The 22,350-nt window shown below is 37.8% G+C and overlaps 1 protein-coding gene across 1 annotated transcript in view; it reads left to right on the top strand.

Moving 5' to 3' along the window:
- The window catches only part of dera (deoxyribose-phosphate aldolase (putative)), a 59,604-nt gene that overhangs the window by 19,466 nt on the left and 17,788 nt on the right, over nt 1–22,350 (top strand). Inside the window, exon 7 of the mRNA XM_039769426.1 lies at nt 18,881–18,993. Coding sequence (XP_039625360.1) covers nt 18,881–18,993 — 113 coding nt within the window. The remainder of the gene's footprint in view (nt 1–18,880; nt 18,994–22,350) is intronic.

Consider the following 22,350-nt stretch of genomic DNA (forward strand, 5'->3'; position numbering starts at 1 on the left):
GTGACGTCCGTGTCTCTGTTTACTATCTACATGTGACAGAAATCCTCTATGCAGATCCTATGGGATGAATGCTTTGATGTGGTGAAGCAAAATGCCGACATACAGATGCATTCGTGGTGCTTTTATATCCAAGCGTCGCATATTCCCAATCGTAATGACACGATACATTTTAAAAGTCTCACATACCATCTTTTGTGCCATCTTTTGTTTTTTTTATTTTTGCAACTTAACAACAGCAACATAATGTATAGCACTGTATTTGAGCCACTGAGAAAAAAATAAAGGACACGGTGAAAATGTGTATTTTGTGATTAAAGTGGAAATTTCGGCTTTAATCTCGAAATGTCCACTTTAACCTCGTAGTTTACTTTATCATTAATGCAGACCATCGTAAACGTCATCCCAGTTTTTAATCGCTACGAGCTTCTTGGACCTGACAACAGCGGCACGCAGCAATAGATCACCACACAGAACAAATTAAATGCATGATATTCCAGCTCTCTGCATATTTAGAATCTTTAGATTTGTACTTGATACCACTTTCATGATGAAATGCATTAAAGTGTGTATGTTACATTTTACATATAATTTTGTTTAAATAATGAATACTGTTAATAATTACACACATGGGGGTGTCACGGTGGTGGAGTAATAGCACTGCTGTCTCACAGGGAGTTATGTTGCTGGTATTTCCTGCTTGTATTCCACACTGTGCTCCGGTTTCCTTCCAAAGATCTGCAGATTTGGGGATATGGTGCCGCTAAAATGACGCTAGTGTATGCGAGTACTTGTATTCACCTTGCGATGAGATGAGGCCTCGTCCAGGGATTTTTTCTCACTCGTGCCCAATGCTTGCTGGAATGGACACATCCCTGGATTGATGGATTTAATCAATAAACATAATTTTCAGAGATATTGCAGTACACTGAAAAAAGTATAACATTGATGTTGTTCTTTCAACATAAATTTTCTCTTTCAAGCAACTTAAGATTAGTCATTTAGTGTTGCAGCTTGAAATATTTGGTTTCAGATCTCAATCAAAGTAAAAAAAAATGTTTGTACCAAATTAAGTTATGGTGGAGGGAACAAACGTAAAAATCCTATTTCATTTAACTTAATATTTTAGGTTGTTCATGTGCTGTGTTTGAGGGGCTGTTTGTATATTCTTTCGGTCGATCTTTCCTGTTTGATGGCTTTCCAACTGCCAAAAAAGAAGAACAACTTAAAAAATAGATTTACTTCAGTAAAAAAAAACAAGTGAATTGCACCCAATCACTCTAAATGATTTGCCTCAACTTAAAAATTGTGGGATCAATAAGCTAAAAAGAATTATATTGGTTCAGATTGAAAATATTAAGTGTGAATCATCACATTTTTTTTTAGTGTAAGGTGTCATCAGAATTTAATGAGTGTTGTAGGCAATTCACAACACAGAGAAGCGGAACATGATCTCACCATGATAATATCTCGCACTGCCACCTGGTGGATTCCTCCAGATTTACGTAAAGTACGCGCGCAAGTATGAACACTATAACACTTGCATAGCAGGAGCGTCTGCTGCAGCATGTGTTGCGTCGCATGAAGTATAACTCCAGCCTAAATGTTGCGTTTGATTATGGAATTTCAAAGAGAAGTGAATCTACGGTTAAAGTCCGTACATATTCAATTGTAGACTTATATATGGAAATGATTAGCATGAAATAGTCTTCATCAAATAAAGTTATTTTTGTTTTTTATTTACCTTTTCTAAATTTGTTGCATGTTCATGTGTACTTTTACTCCCTCTATTGAATTACTTTCCTTTGTTGCATTTTGAGTTGCCTTCTCTAGACATATTTTTAACATTATTGGATGAAATTATTATACTGAAGAAAAACTGTGACTGGGTTTACACCAGTAAATGTTATACCATAAATAATGTTGATTTAACTGTTTGTCTGTCATATGAAATGTACCTATCCAGTGTGTGTGTGTGTGTGTGTATGTATATATATATATTTTAGAGTATGTAAAATATAAAGATACCAAAAAGTAAAGCTTAGCTAAGAGCAACACATTCCTTAATACCTTGAACATTTGTATAAGAGCATTTACAAATCAAGTATGCTAAGCATAAATATTATTCTCTTAATTCTGCTATAATAAACTATGTTGTCAATAATTCAGATACTGTATTATGCTTTGAAAACAGCCCTATTTTTATAATATTGCTGTTATAATGAATTTCTCTTTAGCTTTAAAAACATAATCATTGTAGCCACAGCATGGCGCCAAAACCCTGTTCTTCAACCATCACTGTTTTAAAATACCACTAAGATGCTAAACCAAAATATGACTGTATGCTTAACTAATAATCATGTCTTAAGCCGATTACTGTACCAAATTGTCCGCGGGTCTGATTAAGATCATTATTAAAATGCATTGCTTTTGTCACCATGGTCGTTTCTTAATCTCCTCTTGTTTCTATGAATTCAAGATGAGACTCCTGAAATTGAATAATAATTTGATCCATTAATCTCAGAAGTCTGCAATTTTATTTCACCCTTCCAGCAGTCTCCCTGGTCTACGAATGAATAGAGCTTCATTACCACAGCCTATGTTTAATAACCATTATCCATTATCATGTAATTAAGACTCCCCATAATGTATAAGAAGGACAAAGCAAGTTAAAAAAATACATAGAACATTTCTTTAATGAACTGGAAAATGTTCATCTTGTTCTGCTCAGTAATGAGGTTGCCGAGGAGCCATTAAACTTGATGCAGAACAGAAGGGGAATGATTTTTATGTCTTCAGTTTCTAGTAAATCTATTAAAGTTGCAGTTTCATCTTCTATTTTTATCAAAAAGCTGATTAACCTTCATTTTATTTGACAAAAGGATTTATTTGTGAGGGAAAGAAATAACCAAGTTAGAAGTTTGCAATTTGTATTAACTGATTACTTTCCAAGAAGAGAATACCTTGCAGAGGGCTGGCTCTTTGTCCAGGCCTGTTTGTGACCTTGTGCCCAAAACTGCTAGGATAGGTTTCTGACAGTGTTGAACTGCATTAGTGAATTACCTACATGGATGAATGGCTGTTTAGAAAACACAAAAATGTTCAATCAGACGCACTAAGCAAATAACAGTACACCAAACAGTACAAATCTGAAATTTTGCAATTGTGATGACAGATACTAAAATGAACTATAATATGTGAAGTTTGAAAACATGCATATTTGTAAAAATCATGCTTTATGAACAACATTTTGTTCTTGTTTATTCTTACTTATTTTTAAGCAGTTGCGTTTGTGTTAAAATCTTATTTTGTTTTAACAAGCCAATAATATATAACACACAACAGTCTCAAATATGCTTAATCCAACTTGAGGAGCCAAAGCATATTGTACTGCTTTCAGCACAAGGCAGAAAACAGCCTTAGACAAAGTACTAGATCATCTCAATGTCCACACTTGCATGAAACCAATTTAGTCACCAGTAAACCAAAACACGTGTTTCAGGGATATGGAAGGAAATTCAGAGTACTTAGAGAATAGCCCCTTACTGACACAGAGTGAGTGAACAAAACCCAACGAGTCACTGACCCAGGATGCTACCTGCTGAACCACCGAGCTGGCCACAACAATAGACAATACATTCATGTTATATCACTCGTGTAAAATAATTTTCTGTTATATTTTTTCTATATTTCCCTAATTTTAAAAGAAAAGATCATTAAAAAGTTTAAGATATAAAACTACTCTAATTAAATTTCTGCATCCAAGAATGGCTGTAGTATTTTCTGCAGTATCTGGCTTGATGTTAATTAGTCAGTGAGTCATCTTCCAACCTGCTATATCCTAACATAGGGTCACGGGCGTCTGCTGGAGCCAGTCCCATCCAACACAGGGTACAAGGCAGGAACAAATCCCTGGGCAGGGCACCAGCTCACCGCAGGGCACACACACACTAGGGACAATTTTAGAACTGCCAATGCACCTATGCTGCATGTTTTTGGACTGTGGGAAGAAACTGGAGCACCCGAAGGAAACCCACGCAGACATGGGGAGAACATGCAAACTCCATGCAGGGAGGACCTGGGAAGCGAACCCAGGTCTCCTTACTGCAAGGCTGCAGCGCTTACACTGCACTACCGTATTGCCTGATGTTAATTATGTTTTATTCACTTTATTGCATTTGCAATTTAGAGTATATAAACTAGAAGTCTGTCACACCTACAATTGTTTTGGTTGTTACGATAGAAAATGTCAGTTAAATATATCATATAGGAGACACACACAGTATTTGAGAAGTGAAATGAAGTTTATTGGATTTACAGAAAGTGTGCAATAATTGTTCAAACAAAATCAGGCAGGTGCATAAATTTGGGCACCACAAAAAAGAAATGAAATCAATATTTAGTAGATCCGCCTTTTGCAGAAATTACTGCCTCTAAACGCTTCCTGTAGGTTCCAATGAGAGCCTGGATTGTGGTTGAAGGTATTTTGGACCATTCCTCTTTACAAAACATCTCTAGTTCATTCAGGTTTGATGGCTTCCGAGCATGGACAGCTCTCTTTAACTCACACCACAGATTTTCAATTATATTCAGGTCTGGGGACTGAGATGGCCATTCCAGAACATTTAACTCACACCACAGATTTTCAATTATATTCAGGTCTGGGGACTGAGATGGCCATTCCAGAACGTTGTACTTGTTCCTCTGCATGAATGCCTTAGTGGATTTTGAGCAGTGTTTCGGGTCGTTGTCTTGTTGAAAGATCCAGCCCCGGCGCAGCTTCAGCTTTGTCACTGATTCCTGGACATTGGTCTCCAGAATCTGCTGATACTGAGTGGAATCCATGCGTCCCTCAACTTTGACAAGATTCCCAGTCCCTGCACTGGCCACACAGCCCCACAGCATGATGGAACCACCACCATATTTTACTGTAGGTAGCAGGTGTTTTTCTTGGAATGCTGTGTTCTTTTTCCTCCATGCATAACACCCCTTGTTATCCCCAAATAACTCAATTTAAGTTTCATCAGTCTGCAGCACCTTATTCCAAAATGAAGCTGGCTTGTCCAGATGTGCTTGAGCATACCTCAAGCGGCTCTGTTTGTGCTGTGGGCGGAGAAAAGGCTTCCTCTGCATCACTCTCGCATACAGCATCTCCTTGTGTAAAGTGCGGTGAATGGTTGAACGATGCACAGTGACTCCATCTGCTGCAAGATGACGTTGTAGGTCTTTGGTGCTGGTCTGTGGGTTGACTCTGACTGTTCTCACCATTCGTCGCTTCTGTCTATCCAAAATCTTTCTTGGTCTGCCACTTCGAGCCTTAACTTGAACTGAGCCTGTGGTCTTCCATTTCTTCAATATGTTCCTAACTGTGTAAACAGACAGCTTAAATCTCTGGGACAGCTTTCTGTATCCTTCCCCTAAACCATGATGGTGAACAATCTTTGTCTTCAGGTCATTTGAGAGTTGTTTTGTGACCCCCATGTTGCTACTCTTCAGAGAAAATTAAAGGAGGAGGGAAACTTACAATTGACCCCCTTAAATACTCTTTCTCATTATAGGATTCACCTGTGTATGTAGGTCAGGGGTCACTGAGCTTACCAAGCCAATTTGAGTTCCAATAATTAGTTCTAAAAGTTTTGGAATCAATAAAATGACAATGGTGCCCAAATTTATGCACCTGCCTGATTTTGTTTGAACAATTATTGCACACTTTCTGTAAATCCAATAAACTTCATTTCACTTCTCAAATATCACTGTGTGTGTCTCCTATATGATATATTTAACTGACATTTTTTATCGTAACAACCAACGATTTATACAGGAAAATAATGACTATTAACAAGGTTTCCCAAACTTTTGCATCCCACAGTATGTTATTCAAATCCAATACAACATCTCCTACCTTAACCGTCTAAAGATTAAGAAACAATTTAACACAGAGTAATCCCTGGAAGAAACTGAGGCATCCTATAGATGAACAAGAGTTTGGAATACTTTATTAATTAAAGAGAGCGTTAATAAATATCATATTATTTGAATAAATAAAATTTGGACAGTTCCTTGTAAAATGCATTTGACTTTCTTCCTAATTATAACTTAAAGAACATAACAGTCGGTGGATAATAGAATTGTTCCATCTTTGTAAAATAGGGTGACATGGTAGCAAAGTCGTGAAAGATACTCCCATAAATTGTTCATTAAGAAGTGTCCCAGTAAACATAACCCAAAGAGTGATGTTAAACGGTTAGGAGTTATTACGAATTAAAATCTGCTGAGTGAGCCTGAAACATTCCAAACACATGACCAAATGAGGTAGGTGACAGTAAAATGAACTAGGCTATGCATTGCACCGAATTTATGAGGTGTATATTTTATCAGTAGTTTCATTCATTATCTGAAATTATGATGTTTCTTTTTTTTTTTTTATTATTTCAGATTGTTTAGGTCATTTCTTAGCCACTGTCAATTGGAGACGGGCATAATACTCTTCCATCTAAGTACAATTAGAAGGCAAGTTAACAATGTAATAATTAATTTGCAAAAACCTCAAGTAAACTTTTTTCACGTTGTCATTATGGGGTGTTGTGTGTAGAAGTCTGAGGAAAAAAATGAATTTAATCCATTTTGGAATAAGGCTGTAACATAACAAAATGTGGAAAAAGTGATGCGCTCTGAATACTTTCCAGATGCACTGTATGTTAGACAAGCTATTAAGTGAAACAGTCCTGTCTCTGACTCTGCTCACAAAGTAAAATAGATACACAGTAAAATTTCAGTCCATACATGTGATAAATTTTGGATTAAGAATTATTTTAATCTTTGCATAGCACATATTAATTAGTATCTGTGATTTGGAGTATAACACCTTGTTCCAAAGTTGATTTATACACTTTAAGGTGAGTTGCCCTATAGATATTAGAATGAATCTGAAGTTCCTTTCTCTGCAGTTGTTTCTATAGTGGATGAAGTGTTTGATTTGGAACCAGATACATATTGCAGTTAATCCTGTTCTGATTCCATTCGGTGAAAAAAGGGCGTTGTTGTGAGTTATTTTTAATATGTAAGACTCCCAAAAGTCCCAGTTGGTGCCTGAATTAAATTATATTTCAATAATGGGGGTAACACATGGTTTGCTTTTAATACTGAGCAATTCACAGGGATAAAACTGAATCAGTTTGCCAGATTTGTGGTGAGCTTTGATCTAGTACATTTTTATTTTAACTATAATTGTTTGTAGACAGTGTTGCACATGAAAGAGTATGCAGAGAGGAACACTGTCATTCTTTTTGTAGAGCTTTAGGTATGCGTATCTGTATATATGGTACACATTTATAAGTAATCAAACAGGTTTGTCTGAAAATTAATAAATTTGGGTCTGTAGTTCTAATGTGGTCTCAAATACAGTATATTTAGAGATAAATAAAATGAGAATTTACTATTTTTGATATAATTATATGGATATTTTCATCAGATGTATCAATGTTAAAAAGGTCATGTCGAGGTAAATACAGTAGTTTTCATAAATTGAAATGAAAGACATGCAAATATTTGTGACATGCATATGCATTAATTTATTTGGTCTTTTACATTCCAATTATTTGCATCAGCCAGATCCAAACATTTTTTGGTATTTTTTTTTATTGCAGTTCAACATTGCAATGAGAGTCATCACTGCTAATAATACTCTAATCCCCTTTTTCCACAAGTGTGTTCAGGATTTAAGTAGCCATTCAAACTAAATCTTTATTGAACCTAAGTGAGATGTCTGGCAGAGTGACATATGGCAGTACCCAACCCCCATGCTCTTGCTGTTTTATTTTCCTGAAATCTTTTTTTCTTCTGCAAGTCAGCCTTTCAAAGATGAATTTTAAGATGTTTTTGCCAGTACTTTAGCTTGTTATATAGCTGAATCTTGTTTTCAGTGCTTCCTGTTTTCCAGTAATCATTGTACACATAAAGTTATTGGCTGGTGTACCAAAGGACACATCTCCTGAAGCACCAAATAAATTTAACAATATGATGTTCTCATTTCAAAAGCAATTTTTTTAGGAGCAGTTTCTACAGTTAAATCCACTATACCATTATATTATTTTTTTTCACCTGCTTGTCTGATTCACTTTTGCAAGAGACAAAGTGTATGTTCGCTACAAGGTTACAAGAACAATCTCTTGTCCATTGCAGGTTATGCTCATACATCAGTCCACACTAAGATACTCTTGAGTTGCCAACTAATTTGAAGGATAAAAACAGTAGAACATACCAGCACTTTAGCTTGTTATGTAACTGGGTTTGGATATAGACCCAGAACTTAGATGCTGTCAGGTAGTAATGCCGGCAACTGTTGTCGCTGTAGTCTAAAAATATTGAATATTTGTAGGTTTTGAGTTTTCTTTTTTTAAGCTTTTTCCGTTTAAATTGGTTTACAGTCCCAACAATGAATAATTTCAAAATACAGTTTTGTCACGTTCTTTTTCCTTTTGTTAGAATCATTCTGTGGTATGCATTATACTGTTTGTTTATAAAATTTTTCTCAAAACAGATTAAACTTGACATATATACTCAGCAAAAAAAGAAACGTCCCTTTTTCAGGACTGTGTATTTCAACAATAATGTTTTAAAAATCCAAATAACTTTACAGATCTTCATTGTAAAGGGTTTAAACAATGTTTTCCATGCATGTTCAATTAACCATAATCAATTAATTAACATGCACCTGTGGAATGGTCGTTAAGACCTTAACAGCTTACAGAAAGTAGGCATTTAAGGTCACAGTTCTAAAAACACAGGACACTAAAGAGACTTGTCTACCGACTGTGAAAAACACCCAAAGAAAGATGCCCAGGGTCCCTGCTCATCTGCGTGAACGTGCATTAGGCATGCTGCAGGGAGGCATGAGGATTGCTGATGTGGCTAGGGCAATAAATTGCCATGCCCGCACTGTGAGACGCCTAAGACAGCGCTGCAGGGAGACAGGAAGGACAGCTGATCATCTTCGCAGTGGAAGACCACATGTAACAACACCTGCACAGGATCGGTACATCCGAATATCACACCTGCGTGACAGATACAGGATTGCCACAACAACTGCCCGAGTCACACCAGGAACACACAATCCCTCCATCAGTGCTCAGACTGTCCGCAATAGGCTGAGAGAGGCTGGACTGAGGGCTTGTAGGCCTGTTGTAAGGCAGGTCCTTACCAGACATCACCAGCAACAACGCCGCCTATGGGCACAAACCCACCTTCGCTGGACCAGACAGGAGTGGCAAAAAGTGCTCTTCACTGATGAGTCACGGTTTTGTCTCACCAGGGGTGATGGACGGATTCGTGTTTATCGTTGAAGGAATTGAGCACGTCTGGGACCTGTTGGATCGCAGGGTGAGTGCTAGGGCCATTCCCCCCAGAAATGTCCAGAAACTTGCAGGTGCCTTGGTGGAAAAGTTGGGTAACATCTCACAGCAAGAACTGACAAATCTGGTCCAGTCCATGAGGATGAGATGCACTGCAGTACTTCAAGCAGCTGGTGGCCACACCAGATACTGACTGGTACTTTTGATTTTGAGCCTCCCTTCATTCAGGGACACATTGTGAAACATTTTTAGTTCATGTCTTATGAACTTGACTCTTTTAGTGTTCATACAAATATTTACACATTAAGTTTACTGAAAGTAAAAACAGTTGAAAGTCAGAGGACGTTTCTTTTTTTGCTGAGTATATAAATGTGTTTTAATCAGTGTTTGTTTTTTTTTCTTGCATTATCTGTTTATCTGACTTGGTGTAGTACATCTTGAACTGTTCTATATATATTTTTATGTTTAAACAAGGTACTGTATTAATATTTTCCTATCTCAGTTAACATTTTCACAGAGAACAAAGCATTATACGGTCTACAAGTTTTAAAATGTATATTAATCCTGCTGCATCAGGACAAGATTCACTGTGCTGTAGTATATGTAAAATTCATATTCTGCTCTTGTTTTTTAGCCATCATTAATCACTGTAGAATAGTAAATTGGACTGAGTGAGTGCTTTTATTTTGTTTATGAAATAATTTTGTGGTTTCACTCGCAATTTTTTTTTTGGTTGTGCAAATGGTGAACTTTTTTAAAGAAGTGCCAATGGAATCAACCAATAAAAACAGTTTTCATTTTGAAACTACTGACTCCAACTCCTTTCCATATGAACTACATTATTAGCTGCCTGTTCTCTAATGCAACATGCATGTTTAAAACAGATTAATACTTGCCATCATGATGTAAAAACACCATAGCAAGACTTTGGCTTATTTTCTTAGTAGTTTAGGATTTCATTGTTTTTAATACAGGAATGTTGATAACCAGGAGTGTTGCTGATAAAATCGAGTATCAGCTTGAAGTGTTATTATTATTTAGTTTTTTAAACTTATTTACTGGTTGATAGTGATCTCCTGGGTGGACATAGTTGTGCAAAGGCATAATGTATGTATTAAAGTGAATCCTGAATTTTAAAGCTATAGCATTGATTGCACAGTTGTTCTTAAGTTTCAAGAAGCTGTATTCTAATTATTTTAGCACCTAGTACTACATGCCACTTCTGTGGTAAAGGCTACATATATTTATTAATTTACCTTTTTAGGATTCCATTGCAGGACACTCTAATGCACATTCTCACACAGGCTCTCACACATAGGCCTGTTTGAAATACCTTTTACCTCGCTTACACATTTTTGAGGATGTGGAAGAAAAATCCATTTAGAAATGGTGACAACAGCATTATTCACAGTGTTACCATGTATTGGCACTATATATTCAAGGGTGAAAATAATGGATAATATGCATTGCATCTAGGCCTCTGACCACTAGAGGACCACAAGAACAACTGTACACATAAGTCCATCTGTAGGGGCAACGAGGAAGTGCCACCCCATCAGAAAAGTCGTGATGGTAAAAATTTGATGAAAGTTTGAAAGTCTATTCCTGCTGCATTCAAGCCTTTGTGTTTCTACAGGTTGCTAAGGCACATTCAGACACCATTTTAAAGTGAATTAATTCCAGTTTTTGCCATGAGTGGTATCATTGGCAAGTCTGTATATAGAAACCTGAAGATACAAGAGAGAGGAAGTATTACTGATAGGAACAAGATGTAAAATGTTTAATTTAAAATTGTGGTTTCATTATATCAGAATGCTGAAAAGACATTCCATTAAGGCTGACTACAAGGCTTACTCAGAAAAATACACGCTTGAGGCATGAAATTTCAGAAAACACATTGGGCGATCTTGAAAGACTTCTTTTGTTCTTTGCATTTCACATTGCTAAAAAATATCGAATTTGTGTTACATGAATGAAAATAAACATGACCTGTTAGCACTTATATGCAGAGACTTGGGTATCAGTAGCCCTCTTTTTAACCCACAAGCATTAAATGTTGCATATGGCGATGTTAGCAGTATAGTCATGATCATATCATGCAACCCTATAAATCATAAACTGACCTTCCTAATATAATTGTATAATTAAATGAAATCCCAGTAGTTATTCTTTAAACATTTACCACTGATTTCTGTTTGTTGTTTTTCTTGTCAATGTATGCAAATAATTCAGTATCGCCATCCAATCAGTGCATGATGTCATAGTTTTTTTCCAGCAAGAGCCTAACTATTGAGGATTCTTCTGGCATGCTGGGGAAATAGGCAGAGTGAAATCTCTCAATTCGTAAACTGTAGTGAAGAACACAGGGCGCTATTTTGTAAAGTTTTATTGCAGGTTTTATTGTGGGCCCATTTGAGAAATGCTCCATATTTACCAATGCAGTCAAAGCCTAGAGATGCAGTCTTTTTGCTGCATTAATTTATTTTTCCATGTCTGTGTCTTCTATGCTACACCATTTTGATATTATTATTATAAGTATTATTATTGGATTATATAATATATATATATATTCATATATACAGTGGAACCTCGGTTTACGAGTGTTTTGCAAGACGAGCAAAAATTTTTAATAAATTTTGACTTGATAAATGAACGATGTCTTGCAATACAAGCAGTATGGATACACTTTGTCTGCTGAGCGTCATGTGATCACAACTGAGCTGATGGTTCTTCTGTCTCTCTCCTTATCTCGCTTGCTTGCCCAGCGCGTCTCTCTCTCTCCTTATCTCGCTTGCTCGCCCAGCGCGTCTCTCTGTTTACAGCGTGTCTCTCTCTCTCTCTCTCTCCTTATCTTGCTCGCCCAGCACGTCTCTCTCTCTCTCTCCTTATCTCGCTTGCCCAGCGCGTCTCTCTGTTTACTACAGCATTGTGACTGTGTGTGTGTGCGCTGTGAAGTGCGAGTCCCCATCTTGCTCCCCAAAACACGACGCTGAGTCTCGGTACTTTAACACTAGCTTTATTCAGCTTAAAACAGCAACAGCGCTGTTATTTATTGCAGCGGGATCTTTATAATGTTCCTTGTATGACCCATTGACGACAGGCACTTATAGCATGTCTGCGATCTTTTTGGATGCACTTATACGGCGAACTGCTACATCGCTGGGAGACTGCGATTTGCTTTGGGACACTCTTCCGCGTGTCGTTCTGTTGGGTGGAATCTCACATGAGTTTAGAAACTCACACCAGCCATGATTCTTTTTAAAGGTAAAGTGCAGGTTAATTTGTATTATGTATTTTACTTTATATTTTGTATTAATCATTTTTATATGAATAGTTTTGGGTTGTGGAACGAATTATCTGAGTTTCCATTATTTCTTATGGGGAAATTCGCTTTGATATACGAGTGTTGGATTGTGAGCACGTTTCCGGAACAAACCGAGGTTCCACTGTATATATATATATATATATATACAGTCATGTGAAAACATTAGGACACCCTTTGAAAGCATGTGGTTTTTTGTAACATTTTTAATAAATGGTTATTTCATCTCCGTTTCAACAATACAGAGAGATTAAAGTAATCCAACTAAACAAAGAAAACTGAAGAAAAGTCTTTTCAAGATCTTCTGTAAATGTCATTCTACAAAAATGCCTATTCTAACTGAGGAAAAAGATAGGACACCCTTGCCCCTAATAGCGAGTGTTACCTCCTTTGGCTGAAATAACTGCAGTGAGACGGTTCTTGTAGCCATCTACCAGTCTTCGACATCGGTCTGAGGAAATTTTACCCCACTCCTCAATGCAGAACTTTTTCAGCTGTGAGATGTTTGAGGGGTTTCTTGCATACAGCCCTTTTCAAGTCACCCCACAGCATCTCAATGGGATTCAAATCTGGACTTTGACTTGGCCATTCCAGGACTCTCCATTTCTTCTTTTTCAGCCAATCTTTGGTTGATTTACTAGTATGTTTTGGGTCATTGTCATGTTGCATGGTCCAGTTCCGCTTCAGCTTTAATTTTCTAACTGATGGTCTCACATGTTCTTCAAGCACCTTCTGATACACAGTAGAATTCATCGTGGATTCTATGATGGTGAGCTGACCAGGTCCTGCTGCAGCAAAGCAGCCCCAAACCATGACACTTCCACCTCCATGCTTCACAGTTGGTATGAGGTTCTTTTCTTGGAATGCTGTGTTTGGTTTACGCCAAACATGTCCTCTGCTGTTGTGTCCAAATAATTCAATTTTGGACTCATCTGTCCAAAGAACATTATTCCAGAAGTCCTGGTCTTTGTCAACTTTATCTCTGGCAAATGTCAGTCTGGCCTCGATGTTTCTCTTGGAAAGCAAAGGTTTCCTCCTTGCACACCTCCCATGCAAGTTAAACTTGTACAGTCTCTTTCTGATTGTAGAGGCATGTACTTCTACATCAACAGTAGCCAGAGCCTGCTGTAGTTCTCGAGATGACACTTTAGGGTTTTGGAGACCTCTTTTAGCATCTTGCGGTCTGCTCTTGGGGTGAACTTGCTGGGGCGACCAGTCCTGGGCATGTTGGCAGTTGTTTTGAAAGCCCTCCACTTGTAGACTATCTTCCGGACAGTGGAATGGCTGATTTCAAAATCTTTTGAGATCTTTTAAATCCCTTCCCAGACTCATAGGCTGCTACAATCTTTTTCTGAAGTCCTCTGACAGCTCTTTTGTTCTCACCATGGTGCTCACTCTCACTTCAACAGTCAGGAGCACACCAAACTAAATGTCTGAGGTTTAAATAGGGCAAGCCTCATTCAACATGCAGAGTAACGATCTACTAATTATGTGCACCTGGTGTGATATACCTGTGTGAGATCTGAGCCAATTTAAGAGGGAATACATGTGAGGGTGTCCTATCTTTTCCTCAGTTAGAATAGGCATTTTTGTAGAATGACATTTACAGAAGATCTTGAAAAGACTTTTCTTCAGTTTTCTTTGTTTAGTTGGATTACTTTAATCTCTCTGTATTGTTGAAACGGAGATGAAATAACCATTTATTAAAAATGTTACAAAAACCACATGCTTTCAAAGGGTGTCCTAATGTTTTCACATGACTGTATATATATATATATATATATATATATATATATATATATATATTATGTGTGTGTATACACAGTACAGGCCAAAAGTTTGGACACACCTCCTCATTCAATGTGTTTTCTTTATTTTCATGACCATTTACATGGTATATATATATACAGTGATCCCTCGCTATATCACGCTTCGACTTTCGTGGCTACACTCTATCGCGATTTTTTTCTCATACACGCTTATGTCACTACGCATGCGCTTTCTGAGAACTTTTATCTAAGCCCTACGATGGCTCCTAAACGTGCTGCTTTTTCTAAGCCTTCTGACAATAAAACTAAGCGCCGGACGAAGATGCTTACTAACCAGGAGAAGGTGAAACTCTTGGGTATGATTAAAGATGGCAATACCCTACAAAAGCCTCCTCACGCATATGAAAAGACAGCGCCAGCAACTGCCTATCAAGATGTTCTTCAGTCGCGCACCCAAACACCCACTGCCTACTCCTAGTACTTCACTGAAGACAACAACGCACCTGCTGAAGATACTGCACTACCTCTGAAGACTCTCCTACTGAGGTCGTGCCTTCATAGGTTAGTGGTTGTGTGCAATTAAATGTACAGTACAACAATCTACTCTATAAAAGCATTCGGGATTGTCCTTCCGTCCCATGAGTGCAAAGCGTAGCGGTATTCTGCTTATTACAGACTTACTACTTGTGGCTTGAGGTTCGAAGCGACGCGATGTGAGCAGAGTTCTGCTGCTTTCATCGTTCCCTTGCTTTTGTGCGCGATGCGCTGGAAAAATAGACAAAATTATTTCTCTGGAAATAATTAATGTTGATGGAGTACAAATGCCTCACCGCGTAGTAAATATCAGGGGAGATGGTGCTTGCTTATTCTCATCTATAGCTTATTTAGTGCATGAAACTCCGTCTTTAGTGGTACAGATTCAGGCTGACATTGTACGACTTTGGATAGGCACTTGAGGGGATAAAAAAAAACGTAGGTTTTCGGGAGATGTTATGAATGGGCACTTTGATGTTCTCATTCCCTACACTTACATGTCTGATGTACGCATGGAGCGCACAAAAATTGAGGATAAAAGTCGGTCGCCTTAAAAGGTGAGTGCGCCTAGTAATATGATATTTGTAACGTCTAATATGTCTTATTTTCTCTTATTTTGTCTAATATATTGGGTAATACGAGTGTAATGGTGACTAAAGGGTGTTATTTCATGTCTAGAGGGCTCTAATAATGTTAAAAAAACGTATTTAGAAGGTCGTAAACATGTTTTCTATACTCTAACTGTGAAACTATTCGATTTACAAATAAAGAATCCTACTTCGCGAAAATTCATTTATCACGGTAGAGTCTGGAATGGATTAACCGTGATAAACGAGGGTTCACTGTGTGTGTGTGTGTGTGTGTGTATATATATATATATATATACACAGTGGAACTCGTTCCGAGCGCCCGGTTCATGACCAAAAGATGCAAACTTTTGCCTCGGTTCACAACCACACACTCGGTATACGAACAAGTCAGGTTCCCTTGCCTGCCTGCAAGCTGAGCTGAAAGAGAGAGAGAGAAAGAGCGGCGAGCACGTGCCTGCTGGGAAGGGGGAGGAGGAGATTGCTGCACGTGTTTACTGAACAAGCCAGTTTCCCTTGCGTCCTCAGTTGAGAGAGAGAGAGAGCAAGAGCGAGCGAGCAGCACGCGTGCCTGCTGGGAAGGGGAGGAGGAGATTGCTGCGTGTTTGCCTGCCTATCTGTAGGCTGTAGTGCAAGCTCCCCCTCCCCCCACAGGCAGCCTGAGAGAGAAAGAGAGCGGCCATGCTTTTTCATTTAAGCAAAGCCGCTCCTTGTTCATTTTTTCAATAAGACGTGCACTCTCTTTGTGCTCTACAGTATTTCGTGTGCTTTTGCAGTTAACTATGGCTTCTAAGCAAGTGGAGAGTGGTCAGAAGAAAGTTTTGAAGAAAATTGAAATCGAAGTAAAGAAAGAAATTACAAAAGGTGGAAAAAATGTTTACCAGTTTACTCATTTACCAATCTGAGAACCCTCGTGCTTTCAAGCAGCACAATGTAAACAAAGCCAGACTGCCAGTAATGTAGGGCGCAAACACGAAGGATTGGGTCACAAGGAGCTAAAAGCACCAGAAACCCAAAAAATCACAAGAGAGAAAACACCTGAAGGAAAACCCTTCATGCCAGAACTCGACTCATGCAAGGTTAGTTTTCTTGGTGGTTTTTGTATTACGGATTTTTCAAAAGTTAATTTTTCAGTTCATAACGCGATTTGTTGCAATGTTACTTTTATCTTTTTTCAAATGTTCCTTTTTTCTGCTGTGCTTAAAACTCATTTTATCATCTATAAAAAATGTTGAAGTTAAAAAGAGGTTTGATCCTACAACAAGATCTTCTCCTTCTTTCAGCTGGTCCCGTTAGGGGTCGCCACAGCAGATCTTCCTGTCCTTTGCTTCTTGCTTTGTCACACACACCTCCTGCATGTGCTCTCTCACCACATCCATAAACCTCTTCTTGGGCTTTCCTCTTGCCTGCCAGCTCCATCCCTACCATCTTTCTCCCAATATACCCAGCATCTCTCCTTTGCACTTGTCCAAACCAGCACAGTCTTGCCTCATTTGGTCTCAAAAGCATCCAACCTGGGTTGACCCTCTAATGGACTTATTTCTAAACCTATTCATCCTCATTCACCCAATAGAAATCTTAACTTCTTTAACTCTGTCACATCCAGCTCTGTCTCCTGTCTTTTTGCCATGTCCCTCACTGTCCCTCAACCTAAACATCATTGAAAAATTGTGGATAGATTCAAAAGAACACACAGTTTAAGAATTAGAAGCCTTTTGCAAGGACAAATTGGTTAAAATACCCCAAGTAAGAACTGAAAGACTCTTAGCTGGCTACAGAAAGCGTTTACAAGCTGTGATGCTTGCCAAAGGGGGTGTTAATAAGTACTGATCATGTCAGGTGCCCAGACTTCTGCTTCAGGCCCTTTTCATTTCTTTATTATTTTGTACCAGTGAATGATGGAAATAAAAATGTAATCTTGCTTAAATATTAAACAAATATGCCATCTTTAACTTTGTGCCTTTTTGATGATCAGTTCATCTTCTGCTCACTTAACTATTCACAGTAACAGACATTTTAAGTATGGGTGCCCAAACATTTGCATGACACTGTATGTCATAGATAATAGTCCTGTTTTCTGATGATGGGCTGCACACTTATTTCCATGCTCACATCACCTTAGGTACTGCTCCAGGTGAGACATCTTCATGTTCAAGGTCTTCTATCTTTGATGCTCCTGCAAAACAGACATTAAGTGACAATGAGTACATTTTTAAAGTCACTAGAATATTAAACTTAAAAGCAGCAAATTCTAGTCACCACTTTTGTACATATCTTTAAGTGTTTTGGAGTATTAATTGTACCCATCAAACGACTTTAATACACATCCCTAAGTGGGTTGGAATATTGTTCCCTTCATTTAACCAACTTTTTAATTATTTTGTGTAATTTTTTTTTTTTTTTACAGTCCAGCCAAAACGTTTATTTCTTAAACTTTCAACTTTTTAGCACATACTGATTTTTTTTTTAATTTCTCATATCTGTTAAGTAACTCGTAAGAGAGGCCAGAAATACCAAAAACAGGCAGCAGGTCCAAATTGATATAGTGAATTCACGTATTGTTTATATCAGGGTTGGCGAACTCCAGGCCTAGAGTGACACAGTGGCAGCAGGTTTTCACTCTTGCCATCTTCTTAATTTGTAACAGTTTTTGCTGCTGATTACTTCTTTTAATTAACTTAACTCAGGCCCCATAGTTGTTTCTTTTTCTTTAATTAGCAGCCAAACAATAATGAGTCACAAAACGAGCCACCACATGGCCAGCTCCCCTGTGCCCATTACACAATATATGAAATTAAAGAGAGGTGATGATCTTGGCAAGGCTGATCTCTCAGGTCACCAAAACATGTTGACGGTGCTCTTACAAGAAACAGAAAAACAACAGTTTTTGAAATGTGTGCTGTGGCAGAATGAGAGCAGCAACAAGTCATTGAATTAAATAACGAGTTTAAATAATAGCAAGAATTGGCTTCTCATTAAGAAAATGATTGGAGTGAAAGTGGTTGGATTGTGAAGCCCCATTTTAGCTGGTCATCTGTTAGCTTGTTTCATATCTTATTTCTGCTTGGTTGTCATTTTAATGAAAAATGAATCAATTCAGAGGGCTGAACTCTTCTAACAGGGCTATTAAAGTGATGGGAAAAAGTTAATTAGCAGTGAAAACTGGTCACTGATTAGGAAAAGGGTTAGAATGAAAACCTGTAGCCACTGCAGCACTCCAGGCCTGGAGTTCGCCACCCCTGGTTTATATGCTTGCCATAGTTTACAACCATGAATAGACCATATAGGTGTTCAGAGTAATGTGCTTCTTATCTTTTTCAGGATCAGACTTTATAAAGACATCAACTGGGAAAGAATCGGTTAATGCAACATTCCCTGTTGCTTTAGTGATGGTGAGAGCAATACGGGAGTATTTTTGGAGGACTGGCTATAAGGTATTTATGTACAAATTTATAAATTGTTACAAAAAAAGAGACATTCTCAGACATGCTTAATCCTGTTTGTACTTCTATAAGTACAGCTTTGCACTTCTATAAGTGCAGCTGTGGTTTATGGATATCAAAGTTCTTATTCCACAGTAAGCATTAAATACCTACTAGGTGTTAGGTGGTGTGTGACTTTTAAGAAATAAGGATAACAATAAACTTTACATTAAATCACATCCTTAATGATAAATAATTATAGGATTTCAGGGTATAATATAATGGTATGTTTATGACATGAAGTATTGATGTTAGCAATAAAGATTGTCAAACAAATTGTATCCTCACCTTTCCAATACAAGGTTAATGTCGTAGTGACGGTTGATGTGCATTTTTAGGAACATAAAGAGATATATGAAAATGTCCATCAGTCCTCTGTGTGGAACCCAAAATATTCCTGATTTGTCTCAGTTTGAACCTTATACTACCAGCCAAAACTGTTTTATTTTCAGGCAACTATGTAACTTGCTCCCATAACTTAATTTCAATCATCATGGTGGTTGTGCTGTCACTGATAACTTTCCTAATTGGATTGAAAGAGGTGGAGCAATAGCCTGCTAAAACATATTACATAGAACGTGGAAACTACAGATGGTTTAGATAGAATCACAGACCTACTTTCTTTACTGAATGAGAACAGAGTTACACTTACATGTTTTTAAAGAACTACAAATTGCATTCACTATCTGTTATATAAACATTTTAAATGTCCCATCAATTTATAGAAAAATAATAAGACATTAGGACAAATTGTTAAGATTATAGGACATTTCAAAATCCATGAAATCTTTCTTAACATGTTTGACAGGATTACTGGTAAATTATAGCAGAACTGTTTATTTATGGAGTTATTTATAAGAGTGACACTTTTGTTTGTGACAGTCACATAACAACTTTACACGTAATATCAAGTTTCACAGTCTGTACACGCAGTAGTGTGGAACCTTGTTCCAGTTGATTCCCAATTGTATTCTTGCATATAGAGTTGTTGCTTTTTGTTGATCTTTTTTTCTGCAAATATACAACTTAATGTCCTTTTCAGTTTGTGGTATCTTAGTCAGCAGGCAGTAAAAAAAAGATAAGCTTATGTTATTTTGTGTGGTATGCTTCATTTGTATTTGGCCTGCGCCACCACCATCTACTTAAACCAACATGATGCTCCAACATTGATGGACTAAAAGCCAGAAGTCTACGTGACCATACTCATCAAGTCCTTCCATGAGAACACTAAATACAAAGAGGACTGTTTCATTTATGTTAGGTAGAATGCCCAGAGGGGACTGGGCAGTCTCATGGTCTGGAATCCCTGCAGATTTTATTTTTTTCTCCAACCGTCTGGATTATGGACCTTACTCTTACTCTATGTTAATTAATGTTGACTTATTTTATTTTCTTACTGTGTCTTTTATTTTTCTATTCTTCATTATGTAAAGCACTTTGAGCTACGTTTTTTTTTTTTTTTTGTATGAAAATGCGCTATATAAATAAATGTTGTTTGTGTTGTCATTCATTTACTTTATAATGCTCTTGTTTTTACTATGTAACTCTTAGGAAATATTGTTGAGGTTAGCTGTGTAATCTATACTAATAAAAGGCAAAGCCCTCACTGACTGATTGACTGTCTGACTCACTGACTCATCACTAATTCTCTAACTTCCCATGTAGGTAGAAAGCTGAAATTTGGCAGGCTTATTCCTTACAGCTTATTTACAAAAGTTAAGCAGGTTTCATTTCGAAATTCTAAACGTAACGGTCATAACGATCGATAAAGGTCGACAACGTCCGCCATGTTGAACTTTCTTATTTATGGCCCCATCTTCTCGAAATTTGGTAGGCGGCTTCCCTGCACTAACCGAAACCAATGTACGCACTTATTTCGGTGGTATGATGCCACTGTCAGCCGCCATATTGAACTTTTCAACAGTCTTTGTTACTTATGGGCCCATTTTCACGAAATTTGGTACACGGGTTCCCAACGCTAACTGAATCCTACTTACGTACATATATACGTCCATAGCCTGCAGCTCGGTCACCGTGTCAGGTGCCGTTGGGTCCCCCATCCCAACGCCTCCCACGTTGTTGGCTGCCTGCCTATATAAGACCGTCCGTCGCTCCGGTCTCTACATTCCCTTCCTTGCTTCGCCACGGGATTCACGTCTCCCTACTGATAACTACAGCCTTTTTGTTTAATCCACGGCTTCTCCGCTGTTTTATTGTTTGTTTATTACAATTATAGTTATTGTATAGGTATTTTAGACTTACTTTACATTTCTCAGGTACCCATTTCCTTTATCATTCCAACCCCCATTACCATGTCTATTGAGGTGATCACTATTGATCAAAGAACTGTCACTTACCGAGTGGTTTCCATGCCTGGAGATGGCACCTACCTTTTCCATTCTCTTTGTTACATATTGCACGGTCATATCAGGCTCACTCTTGATATTCGGAGGAACATTGTGTCTTATGTATTGAGTGACTGGGACAGGTTCAAGGTGTGGACTGATGACGGTACAGGAGATAATTATACTACACAGGAGCACTATAAGAGTGAAATGCTTAAGCCCTTCACCTATGGTTCTGCATGTGAGTTGATGGCTGCCGCTGAATTGTTCGGTTGTCGCTTTCAAATGTACCGAAATAGCCAAACATTTTACAACTTTCGACAACCGCCAATGCCTCTTAAACATTTCAGATTCACATGTGACGATTTCAGTATTGGACACTTTGATGTTTATGAATGTTTAAACTCTCAAAAGCTGGATGTGATTTTATCGATGAAACCGGTTGTGTGCTTACAACGCTTGACAGATGCCGAATGTCACTTCAACACAACTAGTCCTGCAAATACTGTCGTAATTTAAACAAACCATAAAACTCAAACCAATTATGACAGCAGCAATCCAAGCTGTCAGATTTGAAACAAGATTACTGTTCACATGGCCAACTGTAAGTTGCATGCTCAAGAGTAAGCTCAGCGCACAGCTTCGTCATATTACAACCAGAGAGCCGAACTGACAATGTGGTATACAAAGAGATCCTTAACAAATAATTATTGCCATATTTTCCCTCAGTTTAAAAAGGTTTAATTTTCCTCTTAATAAAAATTTTAATGCAGTACTTTGCCGCTGCGAAGCACACGTATTTTACTATATATATATAAAACAGCAACACTCATAACAGTGACAAAACAATTACATTGACAATCATGTTACGTTATTTTAAAAATGTTTCCTTTTCTTTTTCATAACTTTTGTAACACACTACTTCTCCGCTGCAAAGCGCGGGTATTTTGCTATCTATACTAAT

This window comes from Polypterus senegalus, chromosome 11 (assembly GCF_016835505.1).
Source record: "Polypterus senegalus isolate Bchr_013 chromosome 11, ASM1683550v1, whole genome shotgun sequence".
Classification (NCBI taxonomy): Eukaryota; Metazoa; Chordata; class Cladistia; order Polypteriformes; family Polypteridae; genus Polypterus; species Polypterus senegalus.